Below are 21,815 nucleotides of genomic sequence, written 5' to 3' on the forward strand. Positions count from 1 at the left end.
CCTTGCCCCTTCTGAAGAAGGAAAAGGAAGTATTCATAACATACGTCTTTCTAGACAGCGAATTGACTTCAGAGGATTCAGTGCAGTCAGATTTCGGCTTTTACTTGATCTGCTTTAAATATTAAAACTGATGCTCAAAAGATATTGCCAGCATGTACTTATGGGGTCACTCTAGGATGCTGTTTTGTCATTGTTTGACTGTGTGTCAGGATTCTGTTTCTGCCTCTGCTTTAGCCTGTTGCAGCCTTTGGATGACTCTTGCTAACTTCCAGTCGATTTCCAGAAAAGTCAGTGCATTCCATATTAGAAACTGAATTGTCTCTCTGATTCTAGGTAAAGGTAAAGTGTGCTGTCAAGTCGATTTCGACTCCTGGTGCCCATAGAGCCCTGTGGTTTTCTTTGATAGAGTACAGGAGGGGTTTATTATTGCCTCCTCCTGCGCAGTATGAGATGATGCCTTTCAGCATTCTTCCTATATTGCTGCTGCCCAATATAGTACCAGTGGGGATTTGAACCAGCAACCTTCTGCTTGATAGTCAAGCATTTCCCTGCTGCACCACTGCTTTTACTGGCTCCTTTCTCCTACCATTTGTTACCTGTTTTCACACATGAAAAGCTAGTTGTCCTTATATGATTTAAGATGATAGTGCTGGTGTGTGCTAGTTTACAGTGAAACTGTTTAGCCCTAGAGTGTAATTTTTTCCTTCCCCACCCCCTCTTTTATTTCAGTAAGATTGCAACAGTGACTATAACATAATCAAGGATAGCAATTTTATGTGAATATCACTGGGAAAGAAAAGAAAATCCCTTAAGCATAACTTTAACATAATAAAATACAGCCTACCTTGGAAAAAAGGGGGGAGCACCTTCTTCTAAGATCTTTTGTTTTTAAAGCATAAACAATTCATTAAAATTCAGCCAAATAGCTGAAAATTCCTTTTTACCTTTCCGTTGTGGGAAGAAAAGGGAAAAAACCCCAGTTCAGATGAAGACAATGAATACGTCAGTTATCCAGAGCTGCAGTTCAGGAGTAAATTTATCCTTCCAGTGCTGTATTATGATCCTTTTGACGAGCCACCTCTCCCACCCCAGCATGAAGAATCCATAATTACTGATGTAATGCTAGATTCCATATGCTGGGGATATACCCCAACAAAACATGAATGTCCTTGACAGGCAGTGATTGCTGCAGTGTCATGTTAAACATTATGGATTTCAAGCAAGATGGCACAATAACTGGACCAAACCATATGTGTGAGTGTACCCTCATACAGATTACACTCTCATACAGATCACACCTCCAACATTTCTATTATTAGACCTGGAACATCTATTGGATGCACTTAAGCCTTAACCTTGCTCTATCAGAAGCTTAAAGACATTGACAGGATTGATATTTGTTATAGCTGAGATCTTTGGAACAATGATCTTGAATACCCTATCTTATTAAATCCTTGGTGGGTTGCTTTGAAGACAGTGAAACATGCCTCTTTGGATCTCAAAATGAGCCTAATACAGTAGAACTATCTATTCTGTGTTTATTGGACACCTCATAGAATGCTGAACAAGGGATGCTTGCAGACTTCTAGATGTTGCAAGTGTAGCCCTGGAGTGTATGATGTCATGGTAGCAGTGGAACAGTTATTTCAAACTGAGTAATGTGTATATTTTGCTCAGAAGAGTAGCCCTTAATCAAATGCTTTTGAGCTACAACCTCTGCATTTATTGATCTGTGAATAATTAACTTGTGCTTAGTATTGGGCTCTCTCTCTCTCTCTCTCTCGCAGTCTCTTACTGTAATGGAATAAATAGTTCTTATGTTAATGCAGTAATGTGAGATAAATCTGCCAATTTGAAATGAACTGATGAAGCACCTATCTTCCTCTTCCTATTGTTAGTTTACCTAAACCATGGTTTAGCATTTTAATGTATCTTTTGGAATATCTGTATCTTCTTTGAAAAATGTTACTCTATAATTCAGCTTTTGTTTCATAGATTTAGTTGCATTATTATTTTTAGAAATACTATAATTAATTTAAAGAGCTGCAGACTCTTTAAAAGAGAACTAGATGGAAGCAAAATGAATGTTAATTCTGAGGACATCAGAAGTTTCTTCCAATAATAAAAATACCCAAAGAGGTAAATTGTAGCATATTGAAATATATTTCAGTGTGCTGAATTGTGGCAAATAGAAGCAAAGCTTCTTGACGTTATCTTGTAATCTATATTGACAGCTTATGTTTTGAAATTTTCTTTTGCTACTTCAAACATCTTAAAAATCACAGCTTAAGGAAAAAAATTAAATGTCTTAAGTCATCTCCATCTGTTTTGTTTATCTTTCTGCTTTTTTGTTGTCTGCCAGACTTATTTGCCTCATCTATGAATTACCATGCTTCTGCATGCTGACAAGATTTAATGTTCAGGCTTGGCTGCTTTAGGGTGTCAGACATTAACTTGGAATACCTGTTGTCAGCAATGTAGGTATTTGTGAAGTTTCAACCACATTTCTTTTGAGGCTTGATTTATTCCACATTTGGAAAGCGTGGTTCTTCTCATCTTTTGCAAACTGGTATTCACTGTCTTTGCTTTCAGTTATGCTGAGTATGAAATACACAGAAAGGACAAGCAATGCTGATATTAGTAGCAAAGCTTTCATTGGTTTTAGTGGGAAAGAATAGGAATAGAATTTTTTGAGCTCATGGTATCAGAGTGATTGGTTGATATATTTAAGCAATGATGTATTCCTGTTTCTGATATAATCCATTGACTACAGTCTTATGGCAATAGAGGAATACTTATTCTGTGGACATTATTATTATGTTCCTGTTCATATCTTGCCCCGCACCCCCGCACCCCAATCTTTGCTTTGGATTCATTTCTTTGAAAGAAGTTCCTTATCTGTCAAACTGTGAAATAGTTTTTAGAATTATCAGACAGCCATTGTGTAAGATGCTATGCAGTACATAAACTTTCACAGTACTGATTTTGTTGTTCATGTCTGCTAAGTGTTATTACTTTTAGATTTATATATTTTTTAATTTATACTTAAGATACAACTAAAGAGACAGTAACAAAGCAATTGGTCATATAAGGCTAAGTGAGGAAGCTGGGAGCAAATATACTATATATTGGCAACCTATACTGTATTACACTCTCAAAATATATTTATGACAACATACCATTTTGAACATTTTAAATGTTGGAGAATCATCCATCACTGTATTATGGGTTTATTTTTCACAGGACTATATGTTGTGTCTACAAATAGATTTTGAATAGTAATGGGTAGGCTGTGTTGCAAATTTTTATACTTAGTCGTTTTTAAACTTAGCATCAAAATTGTATGATTCACTTGTGTATTATTTCTCTCACACACATACCTTCTTATACAGGCATATACACGAGCCTCAGCGGGTCCAAGTTCATACTAAACTGGGCTCAGTTTGAACTAAGCCAGCTCAGCGCTCTACTGGTGAAGGGCAATCTGATTAGGATTCCCCTTTACCAGTAAAGGGGCAAGGGGGCTTGCCTAAGGATAGAGTAGGTGGGAGGGAAGTAAGTAACTACTTACAAGTGCTGGCGGCCACACCAGTGGGGTGGTGGTGGCTCCTCCCACTCCTGCCAGCCTCCCCCAGAGTAGTCAGGGCCACTGGCAGCCAGGTGGGCCTCCGCACCCACATGGAGGCCTTTTTAGTGAAGCAAATAGCTTCTGTGCATGTGCAGAGGCCACTAAAATGGTCTCCATGCATTCACAGAGGCCCAAATCATTCTGGGGGAGGCCGGCAGAGGTGGGGGGGGGAAGCTGCTGCCGCCCCCTGCCCCCACCACCGCTGGCAATTGTAAGTATTTACTTACCTCCTCCTGTGTGCTCTATCCTTAGGCAAGCCCTCTTGCCTTAGGTAGGCCTTCATTACCAGATTCCCCTTTAGCAGTAAAGCTCAGAATCCGTTTGAACTTCAACTGGGTCCAGTTTGACCGGGCCCAAACCAGACTGGCTTGCCTCAACTCCAGTTCAGATTCGAGCCAAACCAGTTCCATGCACATCCCTAGTGCAAAGTGCCTTTACTTACCTTACAATTGTTTTTTTCAATTTTAACATAGCATATTACTATTTATGGAATCTTCTCTGTAGAGCATTCTCTATAGAGCACTCCTGTCAGGCTCAAACCCAAGACATGGTATAGCCTTGCTAACTGGGTAAAAAGACACCTTTACATAAGAACAGCCCTGCTGGATCAGGCCCAAGGCCTATCTAGTCTAGCATCCTTTTTCACACAGTGGCCCACCAACAGCTCAGATCCGACAGCTCGTATCTCATCAATGTTTACTTGAAGTTGGGATTTTTCATCCCAATGTGCATCACTTTACACTTGCCAACATTGAACTGCATTTACCATTTTGTCGCCCACTCCCCTAGTTTGGAGAGATCCTTTTGGAGCTCCTCACAATCCGTTTTGGATTTTACTACCTGAAAGTGTTTGGTATCATCTGCACATTTGGCTGCCTCGCTGCTTACCCCTACTTCTAGATCATTTAAGAACAAATTAAAAAGCACCGGTCCCAGTATAGATCCCTGGGGGACCCCACTTCTTACTTCCCTCCATTGTGAAAAATCTCCATTTATCCCTACCCTCTGTTTTCTGTCCTTCAACCAGTTAGCAATCCACATATGTACTTGTCCCCTTATCCCATAACTGCTAAGTTTCCTCAGGCGTCTTTGATGAGGAACTTTGTCAAGAGCTTTTTTGGAAGTCCAGGTATACTATGTCAACTGGATCACCCTTATCCACACACTTGTGGACATTCTCAAAGAACTTCAAAAGGTTTGTGAGGCTTACCTTTGCAGAAGCCACGCTGGTTCTCTCCCAGTAGGGCCTGTTCTTCTATGTGCTTTACAATTTTATCCTTGAGGATGCTTTCCATCAATTTGCCTAGAATGGATGTTAAGCTAACCGGCCTGTAATTTCCTGGATCAACCCTGGACAAGCCTTCCAATTTCGGAAGAAAGTCTTCCCTTTTATGACTTCCTTGACTTTACCTGTTAGCCATGCTTGCATCCTCCTGGACTTAGTGGTACCTTTCCTCCTTTTGGGTATACAATCTAACTGGGCTTCTTGTGTTGTGGTTTTGAGTAAACTCCATGCGTTCTGGAGCAAAGTGATTCTCCTGATTTTCCCTTTCAGCTTTCTTTTCACCATAATCCTCATTCTAGAGACGTTTTCTGTTCTGAAATTCAAAGTGTCTGTGTTAGACTTCTTTGGTGATTCTCTCCCTGCATGTATGCTGAATTTGATCGCACTATGGTCACTGTTCCCTAAAGGGTCCATGACACTGTCATCATGTACTTGGTCCTGGGTGCCACTCAGGATTGAGTCCAAGGTTGCCTTCTCTCTGTTTGGTTCCAATACCAACTGTAACTCCCAGTCACTGTCAGCATTTTGATCCGAAGGGTGATAGTACATCCCCAGTAGCACATTTCTTTTCAGGCCTTGTATTATCACCTGGTGCAGCAAGGAAATGCCTGACTAACAAGCAGAAGGTTGCCGGTTTGAATCCCCACTGGTATGTTTCCAGACTATGGGAAACAGCTATATTGGGAAGCAGCGATATAGGAAGATGCTGAAAGGCATCATGTCATGAGGAGGAGGCAATGGTAAACCCCTCCTGTATTCTACCAAAGAAAACCACAGGGCTCTGTGGGCGCCAGGAATCAAAATCGACTTGACAGGCACCCTTTACTATTGTCACCCACAGGGTTTCTGTGGAGGACTCAAATGTACACCACTTTATAAATGGTTCTCTTATATTTAGTAGGAAGAAAGCAACTGTCCCTGTTCAACCTATCACATTGTCCCTCCCAAGGACTCTTGCTGGTGTCTCATGTATGTGTGTTAGATTATGAGCCCTTTTGGGAGTCATCTTCTGTTTTCTTTTGCTGTACAAACCTCTTTGAGAACTTTTTGTTTGTTTGAAAAGCAGTATATACTTTTTCAATTTATATTGTCAAAGAGGAGCAAAGAAGAATGTTTTCCTTTCATATAGGGATTATTGAACTTCTATTAAGAAAATAGTTCTTTGTCAAGCATATATTTTATTTTAAGGCTTGAGCTATTTTCATTCATGACTGCATTTTTGTGGCATAGAAATGGATGGGAATGATAACATGAACCTGCTTCTTAATTGGTGCCAAGTAATATCCTATAACAAATGCTTTCTGTGTTAGGATGATTTGGAACCTGTGACTGCTATGGGGTGTTCAAGTCATCAGTTTATTCTAATCATATGACAAATGTACACCTCACATTACAGTCAGATTCCTCTAATTTAAGTTATACTTGTATAAATATTGGTTTTGATCCTGAGGTACCCTTCTTTACTTGTTCACTGGAGGGCTGTTTTATACCTTTCTTTTGTTGGACAAGGGAAAAAATGCAAAAGATCACATAACCCCTGCTAAGTGGGCCAAGAGGCACCTTTTAACGTGGTGATTCTCTTTATTTAGCAGGGGAAGAGTAACTGGCCCCCAGCACAGTAGCTCCAGTGACTGTTGCTGGTGTCTATCTTATGTTTCTTTTTAGATTGTGAGCCCTTTGGGGACAGAAGCCATCTTATTTATTTATTATTTCTTTGTGTAAACTGCCCTGAGCCATTTTTGGAAGGGTGGTATAGAAATCGAACTCATCATCATCATCATCGCAGAGTTGTAGGGTCCCTCGTAGATCTAGTCCAACTCGCTGCTCATTGCGGGAGATTCAAAACTATAGCCCCAACTGTTGGGCCTCAGTTTGATGGCTGTTGGGCCTCTGCTTGATTACCTGAGTGAGCCTGAGCCATCCCCAGGTGATTGAGCCTAACCATTGTTTCAGTTGTCAAACTGCTCTTAATGTTCAACTAAAATCTATCCCCTCTCGTCTTGTCCTCTGGAGCAGCAGAGAACAAATCTTTGACTTCGTCCACATGACAGCTCTGCAGGTATTTGAAGAGTACTATCATTTAGGGTTTTTTTCCTTTTGCTGGCTAGACACTTTTAGCCTTTTACATGGGGCCTTTTTTCCAGACCCTTGACCAGCCTTTCTCTAAACCCATTCCAACATGTTTATATCCTCCGCAAAGTGGTTCCCAGAACTGGATGCAATATCCCAGATGAGGTCTGACTCGTGCGGAATAAAAGTGAGCGATTACTTCTCAGGGCCTGGAAACTGTGGTTCTGTTCATACACCCAAAAATCACATTAGTCTTTTTTTTTTTTTGCAACTGCACATCAAAATGCTTTCACAAGTCCTGCTGCAAAGCCAGATTTCTCCCATTCTATACCTGTGCATTTATTTTGCTCCCCTCCCTTTTTGGGGGGCCTAAGTACAGAAGTTGGCATTTGTCTCTAATGAATTTCATTTAAGATGTTCTTCCACTTGTGTAATAGCTTGCACATGAGAAGTGCAATAGAATTTACTTCTTCTAGCACTGCACGTTTGTACACATTTGCAGAATAGTTCTAAGAACTATGTTTTCTTATATTCACAATGTTTTGGATCCAACCCATCATTTAAACTTCATAGCACTGAATAGTTCTGTGATCTTCTTAGGCCTTCAGAATCTAATTTAAAGGCAGGCTTAATCTGATATATATTGAAATATGACTGTGTACATAGCTTTGCTTCTTACTCCATTTAGAGGAAGTTACAGTACAATCAATGCCCAAGGTTTCTACAAAATTTATTTTGCATGTTTAGCAGCTGTTTCTTAGTGTGATTACTTAGAAGCAAATTCTGTTGATTTAAATAGGACATACTTATCAGTAAACTTACATAAGATGGGGCTCTACATCAACTAGCCACAGTTCCCATTCTCTCAATAAAAGAATCCCATTCTCTCTAAAAGAAGTATGCTAAAGTAGTGAATGGATGTCATCAATATGAGTTACATAGGTTTTTGAATGGCAGGTACTGAAATAGAACAATCCAAACTGTAGTAATTTCAATAATCCAGGATAATGAAATTTACTCATCTTTTGATCCAAGCAACTATCTTATTAAAGAATTGTAGTTAGAATCTTGTCTTTATTAAAGGCAAATTTTGCTTTATATGTAAACTGTTAACAGAAAGTATGTTCTACAAGGGCATCTTTTTATTTTTCTTTGCTATTCAAAAGGCATTTAATTTATGCTGTAATTATTTCAATTGCACAATTAATAGCAATGCAAAGATAGTGGTAATTATACTAAGGAGTGTATCTGAAGTGCCAAAACATATCTTAAGGCTTTTATATTTAGAGTTGTCCCTGTGAATTTTCCGATAGTCATTCTGAGAGAGGAGGAAAAATGATTTGCAATTTCTGTTTTGCTAGCTCGTAAGAAACTATATCTTGCATCTCAGAATGAATGATCCCTTGAATTCAAGGAATTAGTAGAAATCATCACAATTCTTTGTACGCCGTATAGTGCCATATTATTGTTAAGAATAAAAACACTTTTCTAGTACTGAATATTAAGATGTATTCATAAAACGTACTAAAAATGTATTACATCAAAAAAGATCCACTCAAATCATTAAACACACAAAGCAATACTTCACAATTATAGTTTACATTACATTTCCATCTTAACTCAAGACAGATGTAAAAGCCTGCTGAAACATCCAGGTCTTCACGAGTTGGCAAAAAAAAGAAAAAAAAAAGGAGGAAGTGTCCAGATGGTTCTCCATGGGCAGAGCGGCCCACATTAGTAGCAAAACAGAAATTTTACCAATAGAGGTTGCCATAAAGGTTTTGTCTTCATTGGCCAAGCCTGAGAGTTCCCATCAGGGAGTTCTAGTACCCCTAGCGGTACATGAAGGATTTCCAGGGGGACTCAGAGCCCTCTTGCTTTACCACACTGCAACCACACTATTTGTTCCCCATCTGAGGATTGGGGAACAGTGTATCCTCAGCAATGTGTCTGCTGCAGAAGGAGAGGGAGGAGGGTGGAGACCTTCCTCCTATACCCTGATTGGCTGGCTATGTGCTGAGCCCCTCTCTTCAGCCTGAATGACAGGCTTCAGAAAATTGGCACTGAGTGCTCCCATTGATATTAATGGTACAAGTTTACTTTTCCCATTAATTTCAGTAACATTCCTTATGAGTAACTTTGTTGGATAGGAGCAAGTGATTATAGTCGCCTGTCTCCTTAATTGCAACACTCACATTTGTGTGTTTATAGGTATGCATATGTACACACAAATTTAAATGTTGCAGTTATTAGACAGGCTACTCCAGTCACTGGCTTACGTCCAGATGGTTATTCATAAGCAGTCTTACTGAAATAATGGGACAAGTTTACTTGTCCCATTAATTTCATTGAATGTACTTATTAAACCTAAATGTTAGGCTGCAAAACTCTGCATCAGCTGAAGCTTCTGAACCATCTTCAGGGGCAGTCCCAGATAGAATGTATTGCAATAATAAACATGACAGGTAACTATAGTATGAATGACAGTAGCAAGATCTGCAGCTGAGAGAAAAGGGGTTAGCCTTGGCTGATAAAATGTACTTCATGCCATGGCCAGGCCACCACTGAAACCCCAACATCCCCAGCTGATATGATCCTCCAACAATCAACAATTCTGTCTTGTCTGGATTGATCTGCAGTCTGTTCTTCCCCATTTAGCTCATAAGCAGACACTACTGTTCCTGGATCTGATGGGGGAGTGGGGAACAACAACCCAGAACTGGCTATCATCTATTTGCTGATACGTCTCACTTCAAACTAATTGCCTTCACTGGTTGTGTGTATGCACACATGTGTATGTGCAAAGTTTCTGTTAAGTAGGGATGTGCATGAAATGGATTTTGTGTTTTGTATTCAGCTCGAAACAAAATGCAGATGGCCAAAACATTTTGTCAAAACGATTGAACTGGTTCTTTCTACGGAACAAAACTCGAAACATTTTGAGTGTTTTGGCCGTTGAGAGCAATGGGGAAAGTCGAAACATCCCATTGTCCCCCATGCGTAACTCCTAGGGACACTAAAGTGAGTTGAGTGGTACGGCATAATAGGTTCTACCTACCATCCTATGGGGGTTTGGGGGGAAAGTAAAGTTATGTTTAAAATTGCCGGTTTCCCCTTTTCCTTTGTGGGTTGGGTGTAGGGATGTTAATAAAGGGTTCATGCAGGCATTAGTGGGTCAGGGAGCTCTTTCTTTAAAAAGCAGGTCCTTGCCTATTCTGCTGCCAGCCACCACTTTTCTGGGTGTGGCAGTAATGTGCATGCCGATGCTGCACACACAGGCTGCAGGGAATAGCTCCACAGCCACCACAGTCTTTGCTAATGCAAGTGCTACAGCTGGAAAAGCAGCAGGCGGCAGCAGAGCAGGTAAGGATCTGCTTACCTGCTTCTTAAGGAAACTTCTCTCCACCCCACCAAACCAGTTTGGTTGCAAGCACCCAAGTTGGTTCGGTACTTCCCAAAGGAGGTGCCAAACTGGTTTGTGCACATCCCTACTTGGGTAGTAGGTAGCACCCATCATGCCCTACCACCCAATCAACTTTGGTGTCCATATGAGCTATCCATGGGGAAGAATGGGGTGTTTCAGGTTTCCCCATTGTTTCCTATGACTGGAACAAGCTGAACTCCCAGTGTGCCTGCACACAAGTTTCGCACTGCAATTTGCAACCCTGCCTTGAAAAACACCACAGAAGCACACAGTAAAAAGGAATCTGCCCCTCACAACATAGAAGGCATATTTCAAACAGAGTCCAAAAATGGCCATAAAAGTATAACTGACCCAGAATCCACTGCCAGACACCGTGCCTGTGCTGCAGAAACCTCATTGGCAGAAGTTGCTGTCTCACACACAGTTTATCTCCTTACTCCCTAATATTAAAACAGCTGTCACAGCAGTACCCTTAGTAGCAAGCATAGCCATAAGCTCAACTAGAGCAACTTCAGCCACATTTTGATTGAGTACCCCTTGCAATGCAGATTGAAGAGCAGTGAGTGAAGCACAAGTTGGTCTCAAGGCCGGACATGAAGCTGATCACAGCAGTCCCCAAGAAATATTACAGAGAGAGAGAGAGCTGCTACTGTCCATTTCTTGCCAAAACACTATCTCACAAACCACAACTCAAGGAAGGCAGGCACCCAAATTCTGTCTCTGTCAATCTGAGATCCAGTAAAACCAGATAGTTATAGCAGCAATAGCATAACATACTTGGTGCTGAGGAAACCTGAAAAGGTGCTTCCTTCCTCCTTTTCTGATGTATCCTCTTTAAGAGAGGCGCACTGTAAGGGCTCTCTCTGCCTCTCTGCTTTTAATACATGTTGAATCTCCCTCTTTTTGTGTTCCCTCCCCCCAGCCAATGAGGGCACAGTTGCCCATGACAACACTTGATTTATATGATAACAAGCCAACCAAGAAAATAAGGAGATAACAAGCCAATTGGAAAACCAGTGCCAGTAAGGGAAAAACAGGCCTCGAAAATGGTGCTCCAAACATCATAGTTTTTGAATCAAAACTGGGTTGTTTTGTTCCAAGCTTGAAACAGGCCCTTTATTTAAAGGGCATTTTGTTTTGAACTTGAAACACTCAAAATGGCCTGTCTCGAGTCGAAACGTTTTGCATATGGGTCATTCTAGAGCTCCAGCCAGAGGTGGTACTCCTCTCCCCCACCCCACCCCCTTCAAGAAGAGAGATTTCACTATCTGTGCATGTCCTGAGCATCTTCTTCCACAGTTTTCTTCTGACCATCATGACAGCAGCAGGACACAATCTTTCCAGAGATCTCTCCTCAGTGAGCTCTTGTTCCATTCTTATCACCTTTTTCCTAGTTATTGAGTGTTGGGTTTTGTGTTTTTTTTACAGTAGGGCAACATCCTGTTTGTTCTTTTTCTCTTGTGTTCCTGTCTTCCTATACCGTGACAGCTATAATTCAAAAAAGGATGATATTGTAGAAGCAGTGGCTACATTGGGCAAGCATACCTTTTCTTAATCTTAGTGGAGAACATGATGGAGACTCCTGCATATTGTGCCAGAATTTTAACAAGCAAGCCTTGCAGAACTATTTGTCAAGGTGTAGGGCTTCCTTCTGGCTGCCACTGACTAGCTCAGCCAGAGGCCATGAGTTCTGAAAGAAGGTAGACGATGTCTTCCAACTGTTCTAAGGATTGGAACCCAACTGACTCTGATGACTCCCAGCTGGAACAATCATTTTGGTAAATCCTACTCTACCTGAACCAGTCCTCAATAGGCTTGAGTATCTGTTTTGGCTTCTAATGGAAACGTCCTGGAGTGTAGTATCACCTCAGATGTACATGTGGTTGCCTTCCCTACCCCTAGAAAGTGTTATTGACACCACCTCTTATTTTTCTTCTTTGTAGTTTCTATGTAGCCCCACCAGTGTGTGTGGGGTGGGGGGGGGGGATATGTGCCTGTGCAGAGCAACTGTGGGAAATTCTAGAGCTTTATGCCCTGCCTAAAAGGGGAAAGGGTTGTCTTCCACTCAGTTCTTTTCTAATACTGTACAACTGTGAGCACATAACATGCCCACAGTATAATGTGTGCACAACAACTTTGAATTCATGTTGTGGCTTTAGGTGTTTTTCTCTCTGTACTTAGCCTCACAAGTGGTGATCCCACTGTCGATTATTTCACACTCTTCAGTGAGAAAGACTGGCCCTCTCATAGATCTGAAGGACATTTACTTGCATATTTCACTATGGCCCTGCCGTTGTGAGTACCTACACTTCATAGTTAAAGCCAGTCATTACCAGTGCTGCCCTCCCATTTGGGACCTCAACAACTCCCAGAGTCTGGGAGAAATGTTGGTAGTAGTGGCAGTGTGCCTGTGAACAGAGTGAGTGATGGTCTTTTTATATGTAGACAATTAGCTCCTGATGACTTTAGCTCAAGACTTGTACTCAGGCTTACCCTACAGCATGGCCTCATTGGTCTGTGCATCAACTGGGAGAGGTCTCATTCCCCTTCACATCACCTACAGTTCATCAGACACGCCTTTTGCAAGTCTGATGGGTTTCATGGAGTGATGGATATCTCAAGTTTCATTTTGTATGATAATTTTAAATAGTCACTTACTGCCTCTCATAGTTGGAAAGAAAATCAGAAATGTGGTTATTTTTTAAAAGCTATGGGAAGCAAGGATGAAATATACTCTGTCCTTAAGAACTGGAAGCCATTCAGCCTAGCTTGTAGTGTTTCCCAGTGGTCAAGTCATACAGTGTAAATAAAAATTCTTAAACCCATTTAACTTTTATTACTGTGAATTAAGGAAATAGCAATAAATGAGTATATTACAAAGTAGATATCGGAATAACTTAGTTTCAAATGAAGACTCCAGTGTTGAATTTAAAATAGTAGTAGTTTTATTTCATACTTGACACTATCAGACCTTTGCTCAGGAGGGACTGCAGTTGGCCAGCTCACAATAGAAAGTGAATTGTCCACCTTTAGGTATTTACTTATGCTACTTGCTTTGCCAGTTTATGAGCGTTAGAGAATGGGTCACATCTACTCTGGTTCTTTTCTCCTGCATCTTGTTTTCATTTGTGTTCAGCATAATATTACTGCACATTGCCAATATATTTACTGCCTAAATATACAATGCTCGCTGATCCCCAAAAGTTCATTTGGCTAGTTTTTGTAGAGATGTTTTGTCAACATCAGTAATAGGGAAAGCTTGATGTTATATACTGTATGGTTATTTGAGGCAGGGTTGGGGGTAAGTCTGCTTACAGATGGTCTAAAAATTTCTTTATATATTTGGATTTATCTTTCTACATACCCTTCGGTAGATATACAAAATCCAGAAGGCATCTAAGGTTCTTGACTATTCCTTGTAGATAAAATATTGCCTAATATTACTTACAAATATTTTTTATTTGGAAGAAGTTTTTTAGTATTGGGTTTTTTGAACTTCTATTAATATCTGTATATGAAAAAAATAAGAAAGCATAAATTATTTTGAAATTGTATATGCTATATAATATATTTTTCATTGTTTCTCTAGTTGTAATGTGAATCCTGCTAATGTTGAAAACCTCAGGAAAGCAATGGTAAGTGACTGTCCTTTAAAACTCTTTCAGTTAATAGCTTTTTATTCCTTTTTAAAAATCTTTGTAGATTTTGAATATGTTCCTCTTCAAAGGCATTGGAAACATTAATGTGGTTGCATGCTATGCATGAACGTAAGAATTAACTTGCTGAATTAAACTAAGGATCCATCTAGTCCAATACTTTGTGTCAGTGGCCAGCCAGATGCCTCTGGGAACATCATAAGCAGGGCTTAAAGATGATAGTCTTCCTTTGTTGTTGATCCTCAGCATCTGATACTCAGACGTTTTCTGCTTTTGAACATGTTTGCTACACTGACTAATTTGTTTTAATAGACCTATCATTCATATATTTATTTAATCCTTTTTAAAAGCTATCTAAGCTGCCGTACATCACCACATCTAGTGATAGTGAGTTTCATAAATTAATTACACAATCTGTGAAGTAGTGGTCATTTTTTGTCCATCCTGGACTTACTTCAGATCAATTTTATTCATTGACCCTCATAGTTCTATTACTTGAAGGGGAAACACAATTATCCATGCATTCTCTCTATTTCATTCCTAATTTTACAAGCCACATTTAAATCCCAACCTTAGTTTGCTTGCTTTCTAAACTTAAACGGCTATGCAGCTTCAGCTTTCCTTGTCAGAAAATTGCTCCAACCACGTAGTCATTTTAGTTGCCCTTTTCTGCAGTTTTTCCTTCTATATGATATCCTTTTTGAGATGGAACAGCCAGAACTCAACGCAGGGGTGTAGCAAGGTTGGAGTGGGCCCAGAGACAAGATTTTAAAATGCCCCCCCTCAGCCAATGAAATAAAGTAATCTTAAATTAGGTTGAATAGTGGTAACAAAAAGCATAGTTTATATAGATATAGATATAGATACACACACACACACACACACACACACACACACACACACACACACACCTATGTGCCACAATAGAACATCATCCTAAATTATTTTTTAAAAGGTTTTGTAAATTGTGGACGACGCAAGTCATTTACTGGTACCAGAGAAAGACAAGCTGTTCTGGTAGCTCCAGGTCTTAACCCTCACATAAATTTCGGAGGATGAATACAACTGAAGGAAGCAAGGGCGGGTGCGCAGCTGGGGGAGTCAGTCATGTGATTTGCCTCTTGGGGGCCCCCCAAGGCAGTGGGCCCCCAGAAAACTGTCTCCCCTTGCCCTATTATAGTTACTCCCCTGGCTTAATGTAGTATCGCTCACAGATTATATAGGAGCACTAGTGGGCATTACACTTACTGCTGCTACAGCCCTTTATTGGGCTGTATTGGACTTTGAATAACGTGTTCAAAGTAGTAATGCTGCCAATTTTGATCCAAGTGTAGCTTAGAAGTTAAATCTGATATTTTCATTGTGCTTGCCTCCAATGTGAGATACGCATTATGTCCTAAAATATTCTTCCCCAGCTCAAATTTTAATCTGAGTTGGACAGAAACTTAAGCCTTGAATGTCTGCCTCCAAGCCCCCTCTTTTTCAACTTATCTTTCTTAGGACTAGTAGCAAGAGCAGCTCTTTGTCTTCCCCACTTCCCTTGATGCTGTGATTACTGTGAGCCAGATGCAAAGAGTTCTGGGAGTTGTTTTTTCTAGTGTTACTGCCATGGCCACGAACGCTGGGGAAACTGCAGTTCCCAGCACTCTCTGCATCTTATTCAGTCGTTGCAGCCTGTGAAGGGGCAGAGTTGGTCCTCTGTTGCTGCAGCACTGGAGTTATGAAACGGGTAAATCAGAGAGGTAGGTGGTATGGGGAGGAAGAAGGGTGTTGAGTATTTGTGTTGGGTTGTGGGAGGGATCAGATTGGACCTTGTCACATTCCCAGTGACATGGTTGGAGGTGTGCCAGAGTCAGACTCAGAAAACAGCGAACAGTTTTCTGAGTTGGGGAGGAATGATGTTTTTCTTGTGGGTGTTTTCTCTAATCCAGTTTCAAGTCTCACTGGACAGAATTTCTCCATCACTAATTCTAACTAACCGGTTTATTGGAGGAGAATGAACTCAAAAAGTTTTCCCCAAATCTAAATCCTGTGAATCTTTATTGGATGTTTTAGGAGGGTTAAACAAGAGAGAGAGCACTAAGTAGATAAGTAAATATAGTAAGGTTGGTAATATAAACAACAAATAAGCTCATGAACAATAAAAAGATTCTCAAAGGCTTGAATTCGTTTTTGTTGGAATATTTATCTGACCCTGAAAACTCAGAAGAATAGCCACTGTCGTGAAAACCTTAAAAACAAAACAAAAACTGAAACCCTCCCCATTTACTTGGAAACGTAGTGGTGTCAGACTCTGTTCTCTAGGTGGGATAGGTCTTTAAAATATTTGGTTTTTAATCATTTTAAAATATGCTATTGCTTCAGTTCTATGCATAAGCTGCAGTTGTATTCACACTTCCATGGGAGTATGTTCCATTGGACTTGGTGAGTCTTAGTTATGTGAAAACCAAATAAGAACTTACTGCATATATTATTGATTTGGGGATTTAAGCAGTCTTGTTACAGTATTGCAACCAAAAAATTTAAAAATCAACCAAAAAATCATCTTTAATCTCTAAAAGAAAGCAATATAAAAATCATTGCAAACTAACATTGCAGTTTCTGGGACATTCCAGTGAAATTTAATTATAACAAATTTCATAAGAACTGAGATCTAACTGTGCACTTTGTGCCATTGATTTTAATAGGACTGGCAGGTCAGTCCTATGCGTACTTAGAAATAAGTTCCACTGAGTTTGCTGGGGCTTACGTTCACTAGGTGTATGTACAATTGCAGCCTTAGTAATCTTTTAGTGAATTGTAACCTTTGTCTATAATATCAATTTAATCAGCTCTGTGCATTTGTAACATGATATTCAAAATTATATGATGAATTGCTAATAAAGGCTGAGTTAGAATTTTAACAGTAATTAACTTTGTTTAGAGAAATTCAAGGTGATAAAAGAATTCTTTTGTGGCCCCGTTCCCTCTTGGAATAAGCTACCCGTTATGTTACTTGGAGAGTTACTGAATCCAACTCATTTCATGTAAGATACATTTATAGCAGGGGTGGGCAAACCTGGCCCTCCAGCTGTTGAACTACAACTCCCATCATCTCCAGCCACAGTGGTCAATAGTGAGGGATGATGGGAGTTGTAGCTCAACAGCTAGAAGGCCAAGTTTGTCCACCCTTGTTTTATAGGGTAGAGGGCACTACTTGACATGTCCTGCAGCCTAATGCGGGTAGTTTTGAACCATTGCACCTTTGTGGGGATCTAAGACATATGCCTACATTGCTGAGCAAAAGGGCTGTTCTGCTACTGCTTGCTGTCGCAAGATCACTCGTTGTGGTGCAACTTGCATTATTTCCAGCCACTATTTTTATATGTTAAGTTTGAAACACAACTATGGCAAAAATTCAGCTGTAACAAGATTACTCTTTAAGTAGTTTTAAGTAATATTTTTCTTCCAATGAGTTATTTCTTTTCTTCCCTTGGATGCAGTGTTTGGTAATTAAGTTTATATGCCTTGTGCTCTGGTGGTGCCAACACCTGTCTCTGAATGAACAGTATTTAAACAGGAGCAGTAGCCAGTTGAAAGGGCAGTGAGAGCTCTTTAAAGCCTAATTAAGAAATGAAAGGGAGATGAAAAAAGTAGGACAAGAGATGTGAAAGTGGCTTAGATTATATTCCCAGAGCAAAGTTCCTCATTAGAACAATAAACAGATGATCAAAGAATGCCAAGTTGTCGTCTTATCTCTCCTTTCCCCCAGTAGTTGTGACTATCGGTTTGTACCCAAATAATATTTGGCTATCAAGGCTTTCTCTCCATGTTTATATATTTGAAATCTTACCTTTCCCCTTGTTCTTTCATGAATCTTGAATAAGGTAGCTATATTATTGGAAAGCAACAACATATTTGTTGCACACATACAACAAAACATAAAATGGCTAATATCCATACTAATAAAGTGCTTATACAACACTGGTGCTACAGGATGGGGAATTTTTGTCAATCTCTCCTTCCCTCTAAAGCACACTGTGCGTCTCAAAAATATCTCCCTAAGGATCACATTTTTGGGAGCCACCGTGAGCTTCAGAAGGAAGGGTAGTTCAGTAAACTTCACCCCCCTTCCCTGTAGCACCAGCTCTTTGTTAGTCTGGATATCAGCCCAAGTTTCCATTTTAAGTACTAAAATCATATTGTGTTCAATAACTGCAGACTATGCATACACACGTGGTTGCTTTGCTTGAAATTGTGCATATGGTCTGAGCACAAATGAACATCTTAAAGATATATCACGCAGAACCATCTGGGATATAATATATTATAATTAAAAGCACTATGAATGCTGCCAACTTTTATTTTATAGGTTAGAAATCTGACAGATCTTTATTCTTGTACAATATATGGGGGAGGGTGTGCACATGTATGTGCACTTGTATACTAATACATCAAATGTGTAATTATTAAAACTGTTTCCTTTGTAATGTTGGGAGAAAATAAGTACAGATGAATGAATAACAATTGATTGGGCTTTGAATTCAAGCCCTACAAGCAGTAATCTACAACTTCCTTTAACTTTCTCCCAAAGAGATGAATATATAAAGTACTGGATATTAGGGATGTGCAAACAGGTTCAACGTCGAATGTGTTCGACGTTGAACCGGTTCGGTTCAACCGTTCAGGATCAGACCGAACCATCCCCTGTTTGGTCTGACCTCGGACTGAACACCGTCCGACTGTTCAGTGCGGGGCGGGGGTTGCGGACTTCTTGTCTTTTTAAATAAAAAAAATTTCTTTTTTACTTACCCACTCTGGGGGAGTTGTTGGAGGTGGGGGGGTGGTCTGTGGAGATTCCTCCTCCCCCACTGGTCTCCCTCGATGCCCATACTGGTCAGCCGGGTCTTTGGCCTGGGTGACGCAAAGGCCAATTGCTCAGGCATGGCCATTGCGCCGGAGGTGGAAAGCCCGAATGGGCCGAAGAGCTGGCTGGCCAGTATAGGCATCAAGGTAGGCTGGTGGGAGGAGGGGGAACCTCCATGGGAGCCCCCCCCCGCCTCCAACAACTCCCCCAGAGGGGTAAGCTGTGTGTGTGTGTGTATACACACACACACACACACACACAGACATAGACGTGTGTGTGTGTTTGCAACCCCGCCACCCCGGACTGGATCAAACTGGGGCGGGAAGGTTTCGAGGGGGTGCCGGACCAAACACCCAGTCCATTTCGGGTCTGGTCCAGATGTGCACACCCCTACTGGATGTATGGATGTGGACATTTTTGAGTTGAGGTAATTGAGAAAAACTGGATTTAAATCTCCTGAATGTAAAGCAATTTTAAAATATTTCTGCATTAAGTTATTGCCAAAAGCTTAAAAAATCAAACAGGTGATGGAGTGCTTACCTTGTAGCATTTATACCTAGTGTTGCTAGGTAGCCCTTTCTAATTAGCCTTATTCAATCAATCAATATTTATTACGATCTTTGACCAGCATAAGGCCTTATTCCAACTTTGCCACCTGCATATTTTAATGTGATAGATGGCAAAGTATAAAGAGAGAGTATTGAAATGAGAAGGAGTACAGCTGAATTCCTGAATATCTGATGTGGTATGCTTCCTTAAATCATCAGTGCTTATCCTCTTTAATTATATGCTTCAGATATAAACAGAAAGCATCAATGTAGGTCATCTTATCCAAGTTTAAAGTTTGATTAGAGGCTTGATAATAACTAGTCAAATATTTTATGCCTTAGGTGTCTGAACTTCTCACTGTGCTCTCCTGGCACAGACATGGTTATTGTTTTCTACTAGTGGACCTGTTTGAGGACTGTTTTAAGGTTGCTACACCAGATAACGCTGGCTATTTATGCCTCCGGATCTGAACTTCTGACTGTGCTCTCCTGGTAGAGGCTTGGTTACTGTTTTCTACTAGTGGACCTGTTTGAGGACTGTTTTGAGGTTGCAACAACAGATAACACTGGCTATTTTTCACACACAGTAGAAGATTACAAGCTTCCCCCAGCCCCACATTATTTTAAAAATATTTATGTCCATTCCATGCTATTTTATCCAGTTATTTCCTGACTCATAGATTCCTTTTCAGATCAGCTAAATGCATCCTTCAGTATGACTCATCACAAAGGACTACAACAATTGTTATATTTTTGTTTGCTAGACTAGCTTAAATTTCTGTATGCAGGATCAGCAGGTCAGTTTTAATAGGTCCTTCTTTCCAGCAAAGTGCTGTGTTACAATTATATTTCTTTGCTCAAAATATAAATGTTAACACACATTAAGCAGTCTGGAAAAAGAACATAAACAGCCTGATCTACAGTCTATTTAGTCCCATTGAAATCTGCTTAAATCCAAGTGCTCTGATTTTTGTATCACAGCCACAGGAGGACTAGAATGGGTAATTAGACAAACAAGGCTTAAGAAGCTACATAAATCCTTGGCTGCATTCCTAAAGGTTGACTTGTAAAAGAAAGGCAGTTCAAACAGTAGTTTTTGGATATGCTTTGGTTACACAGTTCTGTTCTCCACATTCCCATGGTAGATGAGGCTTGGCATGTAAAGTGGCAGAGATGAGCCACCAAAAAAAAATATTTTTTTTTTAAAGGCAGAGGAGGGATGCACACTCTCTCTTACATCATTTAATTAAACCTGGGGGAGGGGGGGTTCACATTTAGAAAGAGACAAAAAACAGACAGAAATAGTGGGGTGGGGATAAGAATGTTCTTGAGCTTTCAAACTGCGTGGAAATTTTTGACCTATCATTCTTCATTGATCATTCAGCAGCTGAAATGTTTGGAACGTGATCAAGTAGATATTTGTAGAACTACTGCCCACTTCTTTGTTTAAAGCACTGCTGGTTAGTTTTAGCTATTTTAATTTTTTTAAACGCATGTTTAACATTTTTCTTTCAATTTAAACCTGTTCATAAAACAACTGTTTCAAAAGGGGGGAAAGCATGTGTATTCATCTTTTGATTACTTTCATCATCAAATTATATGTGTATGTTGGAAATAGCCATTGCAGATGAATCCCCAAACAGAACTTTCACATCACCTTGAAAATAAAACCTCTCAATGGAGTCAGTTCACAGATTCAGCTGCAAGTTATTGAGTGGTACATGCATGTATAAATTAGTCCTAAGTTGCTATTTAAATATAGAAAGTGATAGATGCAGACAAATCTTAAAATAGAGCCTACATTCATTAAAAAGCAAAACTGCAAAAGAATTATCTCACTGTTGGGAAGCAACCAAGAAATGTTTTTGAACCACATCTATTATCCATTTTAATCGTTTTGGATTCTTTTCAACTATAGACTGGTTCTCTTGCAGCATCTTCTGCCAGGAAAGTGGGAAGTATTCCAGAGAAATGTTCACTTAATAACACTGCACTGTGGGTCCCAGATGGAGGTCTGTTTCCCTTAGATCTCTGTTACAATCTGCTCCTGCTTTTGCTGCAGACCAACAGTGAGAGCTTGAAAAGTTGGTTGTATTGTAAATTCCTCAGTATTTATATTTTGCTGCAATTTCTCATCCCTTTCTTACTGAAGTGCTGCCAGAATTAATCAGCAAAATCATTCTAATGGTTGCAATCCTCTCCTGGGACTGTGATTGCTCTGTAATTTGGACTATGTAGAAGTAAAATTTCACAAATCAGAAATCTTGTTTAGGGTTGAATTGTTTTAACAAAACTGTATTTAGAAAAAGGAGCAATGGCAGCAGTTGTCCTCAACATAGTCTATTCTAGCTAAACCAC

The 21,815-nt window shown here is 40.0% G+C and overlaps 1 protein-coding gene across 1 annotated transcript in view; it reads left to right on the top strand.

Moving 5' to 3' along the window:
- Positions 1-21,815, top strand: part of RAB11FIP2 (RAB11 family interacting protein 2) — a 44,787-nt gene that overhangs the window by 17,587 nt on the left and 5,385 nt on the right. The window contains exon 4 of the mRNA XM_053310925.1: positions 13,997-14,042. Coding sequence (XP_053166900.1) covers positions 13,997-14,042 — 46 coding nt within the window. The remainder of the gene's footprint in view (positions 1-13,996; positions 14,043-21,815) is intronic.

This window comes from Hemicordylus capensis, chromosome 3 (genome assembly GCF_027244095.1).
Source record: "Hemicordylus capensis ecotype Gifberg chromosome 3, rHemCap1.1.pri, whole genome shotgun sequence".
Lineage (NCBI taxonomy): Eukaryota > Metazoa > Chordata > Lepidosauria > Squamata > Cordylidae > Hemicordylus > Hemicordylus capensis.